At 38.0% G+C, this 10,385-nt stretch overlaps 1 protein-coding gene across 8 annotated transcripts in view; it reads left to right on the forward strand.

Moving 5' to 3' along the window:
* The window catches only part of nav3 (neuron navigator 3), a 366,751-nt gene extending 357,183 nt beyond the window's left edge, over positions 1–9,568 (forward strand). For 7 of the 8 annotated variants that reach the window (XM_037540025.1, XM_037540009.1, XM_037540015.1 and 4 more), the window contains 7 exons: positions 851–1,086; positions 1,744–1,901; positions 2,568–2,639; positions 2,901–3,097; positions 3,562–3,680; positions 4,715–4,918; positions 7,563–9,568. In XM_037540025.1, the coding sequence (XP_037395922.1) occupies positions 851–1,086; positions 1,744–1,901; positions 2,568–2,639; positions 2,901–3,097; positions 3,562–3,680; positions 4,715–4,918; positions 7,563–7,682 (1,106 nt within the window). In that variant the 3' untranslated portion in view covers positions 7,683–9,568. Of the gene's footprint in view, positions 1–850; positions 1,087–1,743; positions 1,902–2,567; positions 2,640–2,900; positions 3,098–3,561; positions 3,681–3,960; positions 4,662–4,714; positions 4,919–7,562 lie in introns of those variants that run through there. The other variant, XM_037540035.1, reaches the window with a different exon arrangement.
* Positions 9,569–10,385: the final 817 nt, after the last annotated feature.

Genomic DNA, 10,385 nt, shown 5'->3' on the forward strand with positions numbered 1-10,385 from the left:
ATACCTAATAATATTTTTAATGGCAAAGTGGCCTCATTCTCAGAAACGCCTGAAACGTGTGATTCAATTTACAGTGAAGTTAATTAATGTCCCTGCTAATTAATGTTAAAAATAATTGTAGAATTAATTACCTGTTATTTATCTTTGGGGTCTTAATGTGTCAGCTGACAACCTGTGTTATGTCTTTATTGAAAGTACAAGATCGTTTTATTAAAACATTTCAACCTTAGTTACTCTTGAATTCCCATTCCTATGGAATTTAGCATGACAGTATTCTACTTCGAAGCATGGAATAATAGGAATAAAAAGTGAAGTATGTCTGTTCTTAGTAAGTGTGGCTCATTTGTGCAAACCTATATATACCGTATCAGATATACACAGACAGACCACTTTATTAGGTATACTTCCTTGTATCTAAACTCATTGCCTATTTTATCAGCTCCACTTACTGTATAGGTGCACTTTGTGGTTCTACAATTACAGACTGTAGTTTATCTGTTTCTCTGCATACTTTGTTAGCCCCCTTTTACCCGTTCTTCAATGGTCAGGACCTCCACAGGTCCACCACAGGTGCTATTTGTGTGACGTGCACTGCAGTGACACTAACGTGGTGGTGGTGTGTTAGCATATGTTGTGCTGGTACAAGTGGATCAGACACAGCAGTGTCTTACAGTTACCTGGTTAATACTAAAACATCTGTGTTTATACGGGTCTGTGTAAAGTGCAAAATGTAAATTTAAATGCACAGCTTTTCATATATTCTTAAGTATTTAACTTAAATGTGTTGTGCAAGGGGCTGCTAACAAACAGATAAATTAAATGTGAATGACCCCTCCCTCTCTGTGTGCAGGTGTACGAGAGAGCAGTATAGATGATCTGGTGTTCGACACTCTGATACCAAAGCCGATAATGCAGCGCTACCTAAACCTGCTGATGGAGCACCGCAGGATCATCCTGTCCGGTCCCAGTGGCACAGGAAAATCACACCTGGCCACCAAACTGGCCCATTACATCATTAACAAAACCGGCCGAGAAGTGACGGACTCCAACCTCGCCTGCTTCAACGTGGACCAGAAATCGAGCAAGGTAAGGAGGGGTAGATAAAGAGTGATTACCTTTGTAATTGCATATTTCATTACACAGTCAGTTGCATCCAACTGCACAATTATTAAAATAATTACATAGTTATGTATATAATTGCATTTATTTCTGTCTTTGCTCTGTTTATTCTGATGTAAAAAAAAAAAAAAGAAAAAAATCATGGCAAAAAATTTAAAGAATGGTTTTCATTCTGTAAAACAAGACTACACACAATAATAACTCCATCAAATTAAAGTCATAAGAAAATATCTCTTCTGCTTACAAACATAAATATGGTGTGGATTGAATGTTTGGAATCTGCACCTTCCACACAATTTCTTTGCTTGTTCAATTCATGTGAACATTTCTTGTTTGTTAAAAATTAAGCACAGATATTTGAAGTGTATGAAGGACATTGTGTGATTTATTTGAAGCTTGTGACAGACATATTGGCATCTTTTTTTACCTTTTTCAAGGCTCTTTTCCATTTCCAACAACAGACTGATTAGGCTGCGACTCGTTTTCTCAGTCAGTGATGTATCTAGGACTTCCAGAAGGCTTTTTTTATTGCATTAATATGAACTAAAATGCACAGATATTTGTATTTGCCAGAAATCTTTAGATATCTGTTATGTGTTTATTTGTTTGTGCATTTCTCTAAAGCTGGACCTGCAGCAGTACCTCTCCAGTCTGGCTGAGCAGTGCAATTCAGAGCAGAGTGAGGTGGACCTCCCCCTGGTGGTCATACTGGATAATCTGCACCACATTGGCTCCCTCAGTGACATCTTTAATGGCTTCCTCAACTGCAAATACCACAAATGGTAACAAAAACTTATTGTTGGTCAAGGTGATGATTAGTGTTGTTGCATATTAGTATAAAATGCATCTCAAAATGTTTTGCTGCCATGGACCAAAAATGCTCTTTAAATGCACATAACTCATTCTCCTGAATGTCTATGTATGTGTATTTATTAATTTATTTAGCCAGATTAAGCCATGGTACAGCTATACGTTACACTGTAATCATTTTTATCACTTTGGCTTCCACGTTTTGTAAATCATACTAAATAATAGCATCTGTTAAATGACTAAACTGTAACTGTACATGATAAGAAACACATATAACCACTATCGGGAAAAAATGTGTATCTCCAAAATGGTAACTCTACAGGAGAAGGAAAAAACATGCTTTCCGTTTAGTGTAAGTCAATGGAACCAGAGGTTTTTTCAAGTCAATTTGGGTGTTTACTCACAGTGTAAAGGCCAGTAAATATTGAAATTGTGTCAGAAACTGGAAAATGACACAAATGGAGATACAAGGTTTTGTTGCAGCATATATATATATATATGTGTGTGTGTGTGTGTGTGTGTGTGTGTGTGTGTGTTTATATATACATATGTATGTATATATCGATGGTTTTGAGTAATGCTGATTAATGCTGATTAGGTCTAATTATTGATTTTCTTTTAATTGTGTGTGTTTTCAGCCCATATGTGATTGGAACAATGAACCAAGGTGTCTCGTCCTCCCCAAATCTAGAGCTGCATCATAACTTCAGGTATGATTATCTAAAAGTGCTGCTTGAAGAGGTGCTTGTTATTTATGTGAATTAATTTTTATGAAGTGAAATGGTCTTACTGGCAGATAATAAACAAAGCATTTGATGCTAGAAAACAAAACCCACCAAAACTTAAAGATAATTTCACTTCATTAGATCATTTTATATAATGTTATATAAACATTATAAGAAAATGTTTACATTTATGAAGTGATAATGCGTAAAAGCTGTCTGAGCATGGTGTGTGTGTTCTCTATGCAGGTGGGTGCTGTGCGCGAATCATACAGAGCCAGTGCGGGGCTTTCTGGGTCGTTTCCTGCGCAGGAAGCTGATCGAGATGGAGATTGATAAGAACATGCGCAGCAATGAGCTCATCAAGATCATAGACTGGATCCCCAAAACCTGGCAGCATCTCAACGGCTTCTTAGAAGCACACAGTTCATCAGACGTTACTATAGGTAACACAAACACATACAACATGTACACAAAAAAAAGAACTACATACATAAAAAAATCTAGAAAGCCATTTATCTGGACAGTAAGCAATAAAACATTAATATCACAATAAGTACAAATCAATAAAATTCTTTGTGATTGAAAATGTTTGAGTGTGTTAATTGATTTTCAAAGCACTTCTTAAGAAATTCCAGTGTTTACAGTTACCATCCAATATCTAGCTCATCTAATCCCTCATTAAAATAAATCAGGTGTTGTAGATATAACTGAAACAAATTGTATGGGGTTCAATGAAAAGTCAAGAACCAAAACTGCATTCTTCAGCTGTATTCTTCTAACCAAAAGAATCAACTTTTTACTGGAAACAACACACTGATGCACCAGCATGAAAAATATTTTATATCAGCATTGGCACAGAACTCCCATATGGGTGCATCCCTAATATTAAAGTGTTTTTCTCTTTCAGGTCCCCGGTTGTTCCTCTCCTGCCCAATGGATGTGGACGGATCTCGGGTTTGGTTCACTGACCTGTGGAACTACTCTCTGGTGCCATACTTACAGGAGGCTGTGCGGGAGGGGCTGCAGGTAAATCACACACACACACACACATGCAAACCAGGCCCAGGTTATCAGCCCCTCCGTGCAAATATTTGGTAGGCCTTACCTGGCTAACTTTTTGTGTGGTCAGTACATTTTTCATGAAATTACTGTAGGTTACGTGAGGCTAGTGTCTTTGGCCCCTGAGCACACACACACACACATGCAGGCATACACAAAAGGGTTCCTTTACTTCAGTACTGAAAACACTGCAGGTTTTTTAGCCAATCTGAATTAATACTGTTCTCTCTTTCTCTCTGTGTTTCAGTTTCACAGTAAAATGATCTTGCAATATTGGGAAGCAATAATACACAACAGTATTAGTGTAAAAATAAAACAATAGTAGTAATGTAGCAGTAGTAATTGCAAAGATAATAATAACAGTAGTAATAATAAAACAGTGAAAGTAGTACTTAGTAGGATTGTAGTAATAGTATTATAGATAGTAACCATAGTACTAATAGTAGTACCTTCATGTGGATCAACCAAACCTTAACACACACAGTAACAGTCATTTCTATGTCATCCTTTGCTGTGTGTTTATGCTATGTACATGCATGCACCAGTGCAAATGCACAATAAAACAAACTAATTAGGATGACACAGTAACAGGTAAGTTAGTTGTTTTCCACCCATTAAACTTTAATAAAGTGGGACATAAGTCAAAGCTGCAGAGTATCTGAATATTCACTTTCAGTTGTAAAAATGTTATATAACTTTTTTTTTAAATACTATAGACTGATGAAACTTGTCAACAGCATTAGAGTATGGATTATTTATTTATTTTTTATTTAAGTCACAGTGTAGGAAAAAAGTTGACTTTAGAGAATATTACCAAAATTTAGAGTGTGATTCAAGCTTGAGGTCAGTGTTCTCAATAATGCTCCATAATGAAAATGTCAAACAAGCAATTTCTAAAAAAATTATAATTACAATATAATATATTATTTACTATTAGTTTTTTTTTTGTATCCAAAATGCTTGAAATATCAAATAAAAGATCATCTCTTATTTTTCTGCAGTTGTACGGTAAAAGAGCTGCATGGGAAGATCCTTGTAAATGGGTAATGGACACATACCCCTGGAGCGCTGCATTGTTGCAGCACGACGGACAGTCTCTGTTACAACTGCGGCCAGAGGACGTTGGGTACGATGGGTACAGCTCGTTTAAGGATGGAGCCTCTTCCAAACAAGTATCCCAGAGTGACACGGAGGGAGACCCACTGGTAAACACTCAATCTATGCTATAACCACACCACAGATATTTTACATTTTCCCTGCACCAATACACCTAATTTTTATACAAACAGTAAGCAGCAACCAATCAGATATGGCAACCAGTTCACATATGGCGCGATAACCAGCTGTAACACTGAAAGTCGTGCAGTGACATTTTTACAGGTGCACCAAGCAGGAGGTATAACAGTTGACTTTTTTTCCTTAAATTTAAAAATAAATTCAATATAATACTAGGTTGCTTTGGAGCTCAGAACTGGTCTATAACTCTGCATGCACTTTTCTTCTTTGCACCTCGACCTTGTGTTTTAGCTAATCCACCCCTAAAGCGACCAGTAGTTGTAGAAGAAAAAGATTTGGCTCACTATAATGAAAACACAGCCTTACTCCAGGTTTTGAGTACCCCCATTTCCCACGTCCCTGCTTGTGAATCCAGAAGGAAGTCAGATAGCTGACATTACTGCTAGGAAACTGAATATCATATTGCAGTCATATTACTACAGTAACTATCTTCAAATATCATTACAGTGGAGAATATGGATTACTCAAATGACAGAAATGACTCATCTGGTGAAAGGAACAAGCTAAAGACTAAAGTTAGCAAGGTAGATGTCTGTCTAGATCTCTAACCTCAGTTTGTCTTCTCAAGCTGAAAATCATGTCTTTGGTATCAAATTTGTGCTGAATAGAAATATAATTGTTGCCTGAGATAAGAAAAACAGTAATGCTAGCTAGGTTGTATTTATTAGGCTATAACTCGGTGGCTAGGCTAGCAATCCTGATTGGTTGACACCACTCAGATTCTGAATGATTGATTGTAAGATGTATTTTTTGTGAATTGCATGCTGGGTAATGTAATGAGAGAATACTAATGAATGCATGAAAACAATTTTAAATCATGAATTCGACAGAACTATTGAGGCTGAGGAATATGATGCTGTGTACTGCATAACGCATCAAATAGCAAATTACAATCTAGTTTTAGGTAAGAATTCCACATGTATAAGGGAAAAAAAGGAAAATGGATAATTGTGCTGTAAACTGGGCTGAGAATCTTTCCCCTAATCTGTGTTTACTGTAAACAGGAGCAGCAAGGTGAAACCAACAGTCATGTCAGATTCTGTTTTGCTGTGTAGTTTCCAAATTGTCTTGTTTAAATATGAAATGCCCTGCTGGAGTCTGAGAGTAAACTCATAACCCTGCACCTCCCATGGAGCTGAAAATGATAGGAAGTGGTGGATTCTCATATTTGTCCACTGAGCTGGAAAGTAAACACAAACAAAGAAGCTTTTAGCTGTTGAAACTGTTTGCTTCATTATATGGATGACTACATTTTCATTTCACACAATTCAAGATAACCAGTGTACATTCTGCAGCCACTTAATTAGAAAGGGGGAAGACTCAGGACAAACAACACTGAAATTAGGAAACACTGGGATTACAGCAAATCACTGTCAGAGGTCTCAGAAAAAAAACAATGCTGGGATTAGAACCAATCACAGTCATGGGGAGGTCTCAGAACAAATAAAGCTGGGAGTAGAACTAGTCAAAGTCAGATGGAGGTCTCAGAACAAACAACACTGGGATTAGAACAATTCACAGTCAGATGAAGGTCTCACAACAAACAATACTGGGATTAGAACCAATCACAGTCAGTTGGAGGTCTCAGAATAAAACATTACTGGGGTTAGAACCAATCACAATTAAGGGGAGGACTCAGAACAAGCAGTGCTGGAGTTAGAACCAATAACAGTCAGGGGGAGGTCTCAGAACAAATAATGCTCGGATTAGAACAAATCTCAGTTGGGGGTCTAGGACCAACAAGGCTGGGATTATAACTAGTCAAAGTCAGACAGAGGTCTCAAAAACAGATCAAATGATTTACTTAAAATGATTTGATTTAAATGGTAATAAGTCTCCCAGTTTGAACACAAATCAGCCTGTCAGCAGATGGGTTATTGTCTGTAAGTGTACACCTACATAGTGGACCTATGAAGTAGGTGAAGCTTATAAACTGGCCAGTGAGTGGAAGTACAAGACAGGTATTTCTAATAAAGTGGCCAGGAGTGTATATTACAATAATACTTTCCTGCCCCCAAGTGGACAAAAGAGATTGTAAAGAAACATTATGCAATGCTTTGCTTTCTTCACTTGGTGGCACCAATGAGACAGAGCAGATCACTTTGCTGTAGTTGTTTCACATACTCGGTATCAATGTATTGACCATGTTATTGTAGTATTGTTGATGCTATTCACGTAGTGATTTTTAACCTGTTTATTACTGCCTCATTTCAGCTTGCTGTCTCTTCTCATGTCTCTCCTCCTTTTTAAATGAAAACAGATGTTCAGAGATTATAAGGTGATAAAACTTCCAGTGTCCAAACTTAGTGGTTAGTTTTATATTAGTACACATTAGTGTAGTTTGTGTGTTGTGCAATTGTAGTGTATTCTGTATGTAATTCCTTTTTGTGTGTAAAAATGATCCCTATAGTTTTTATATATTCTTCCCTTACCTTTTTTCTTATCTCTCTCTCTCTCTCTCTCTCTCTCTCTCTCTCTCTCTCTCTCCACTCAATTGCACTTTTTCTGCTTTACCCTTTCATTTTCTCTCTCTTCCTCTCTCTCTCCCTCCAGATGAATATGTTAATGAGGCTACAGGAAGCCGCGAACTACTCCAGCACTCAAAGCTGTGACAGTGACAGCGCCAGTCACCATGATGACCAACTTGACTCCTCCCTCGAGTCAGCCCTATGAACCCTATCTGCCTATGAGGAGGCAGAGCCTTCTTCTTATTGGTTTTCAGAGATGGCAGATCAGAGCGTTTGCCAGACCTTAGTGGACGGGGCGAGTGTCCACTTAGGCTGGAGTACCAGAAGCTGAAGAATGCAGAAGCGAGAGGAAGAATCGCACGTGCAGAAACAAATACTGGTGAAACGTGCAATTTAAAAACAAAACATAGCAGCAAACAACAACTGGAAGTTCTAGTTTGTTTTCTTTTGGTCAGTGTCATCCATGCTGACCCCTTAAACCCTAGGCCTATTATTCCATTATTAATCATAAAGAAGTCAAAAATGCTAATGCTGCTAATGGTGAATGAAAGAGAATAGCGACCAGTTAGCATTATGGAATGCTAATTTTGCTAGATGGTGGCTACTGGCTTGTATTTGTAGTCAGCCTTGGAAGCATGTTTAGTCAAGCTATTACTTTAAGGCTCGCTATGAACTATTTGATAGCTATTAACTTAATGCAAGAAAATGAAATGTGGGCGTTCATATAGATTCTTAGAGTTTAAGGGGTTAAATGCAGTTGTTTACACAAGTCTTTTTCAGTTTGCTGGTGAAAAAATGGGGCGAAGTGCTAAATCATGACCTCAGTGGACGTCCTGGTGCTGCTGCGGTGCCACTGTTCCCGTCGTTTACGCGCCGTTCACACCTAGCCAACAAAGCACAAGCCTCGCCTCGTGTCATTTCTACTGTGAAACCTTTCGCCAGTGCTAACACATGCTCACTCAGTACACTGCCAACAATAGCGACGAACCCGTACAGCTACCCTGTTTAACAGCTAAAGACAAGGTAAAGCTAGCAAAGTCCAGTGCTGTCTTTTTTGACTCTATGGCCGGGTATACAGTTCCCTTTCTCTCCAGTGGGGAGCAGCAGAGTGCTGGGCAGTGCTGTGGACGGTCAGATAGAAGATGAATGGAACTCACCTGATTATTGGTGCTTTTTTGCTGCCTTAATTGTGCTGAGCTGTGGCAGACGTTGGAGTAGGCCTATATTCCTCGGTGATTCTTATGAAAAGCGTCGACTTAGGATGAAATTCAAAACCATATGTATCCTAATAAATGCCACGTCCACATATTTTTATTTTTGTTACCTTGACAAGTGAGTGTTAAGAGTCAAGACGCAGCATTACAAAATGGTCTAAATGTAAAATAAGCAAGAATATGTGATATCTTTATGTGATCCCAGTTGAGCTGGGACGAAATGAACTGAGATGAGCACAAATCTGACAAGTTGCTTGGCTAGCATGCCATTGTATTTTTGTTTGTTGTTTGTTTGGGTTTATTTTTTGTCTCTGTGTGTCCATACGTGTGAATGTGTGTGTAGAGGCATTTGGAGTGTTAACTCCAGGCACCAGCTTGTGTGCAGTCATTTGAAAATTCATCCATCTTTTTCGTTAAAAAGGTTCATTTTATTTGATTTTTTTTCCAAAGTTATTTGTAAATATTCGCATCTTGCACAGTTTCACAGTTTCTCAATGAAACATTCTACCCAGTTCAACTTCCCTACCTGCTCTTTTTGCCTAGCAGTAAGCTGTAGTGTTTTACAGAACAGAAAAAAAGAAAAAAGCAAACCAGCAAGCTATCCAACCCTCATGTTTTGTAACAATTGGTCTAAAATAAAATATTCAGTGAGAAGTGAACTGTTTTTATAATCCTGAAAACATCAGTGTTCAATTTACTGTTCAAGGTGCAAAATCATGTGGTTCAATCAGTCGGATTCATTAACTGAAATTCAGATCTCCTGACACTTTTTCTTCTATTTATCTCTAACGTTCAGTAACGTCTTGGACACAATAACTGTGTCCGAATTGCAAAACTAAAACAGAATAACCTGAAGTAAAAAATCAGAAAAACAAAACCATTTTATTGTGAAATTATTTTAATTTCATAAGTTTTGCAGTTTTTTTCCAGATTAGTTTACAGAAAGTGAGTCACAGTTTCAGCCTGCTGTCCTAAAGGTGCAAAGTACTAACAGACACACAACGGGTGCTATGGATGACCTTGACTTTCCAATAGCGCCAGCTCAACCTCAGGCCAAGGTTGCATCCGAAATCGCACTTAAGATAACATTCTCCTGATTGATGTACAATGGCTTTATTTATTATGCCAATAAACTTTAGATGAATTGAATTTTTTGGGGTGTAAAAGTTACCCCAAGACCTTTGAATTTTTAATGTTTTATGATGAAAATGCTCAAGTTGCAAAAAGGTCTAAATATGAAACCAAAATACCTTATCTGGCCAAAAGTATGTGGACATTACACTAATTATTGGGTTCAGGTGTTTCAGCCACATTCATTGCTAACAGGTGGAGAAAATCAAGCACAAAGCCATGCAGAACACTGGCAGTAGAATGGATCATACTGAAGAGCTCAGTAACTTGAAACACGCATTGTCATGAAATACCGCCTTTGAACAAGAACTGTGTGCTGTGAGCGTAATAACATGGGTTTTCATTGCAGCGCACCTGTAAACAAGCCTAAAATAACAGGGTGCAATGCCAAGCACTGGCTGTAGTTGTGTAAGCACACCACCAATGGATGTGTTATCTGATGGATCACACTTTACTACCTGGTAGTCTGATTGACTAATCAGGATTTGACACAGACCAGGAGAACTAACTCTACCTACCAGAGTACACAGTGTCAACAGTAAAATTCCAGTGACGTGTAATGT

Source organism: Pygocentrus nattereri, chromosome 1, assembly GCF_015220715.1.
Source record: "Pygocentrus nattereri isolate fPygNat1 chromosome 1, fPygNat1.pri, whole genome shotgun sequence".
Classification (NCBI taxonomy): domain Eukaryota; kingdom Metazoa; phylum Chordata; class Actinopteri; order Characiformes; family Serrasalmidae; genus Pygocentrus; species Pygocentrus nattereri.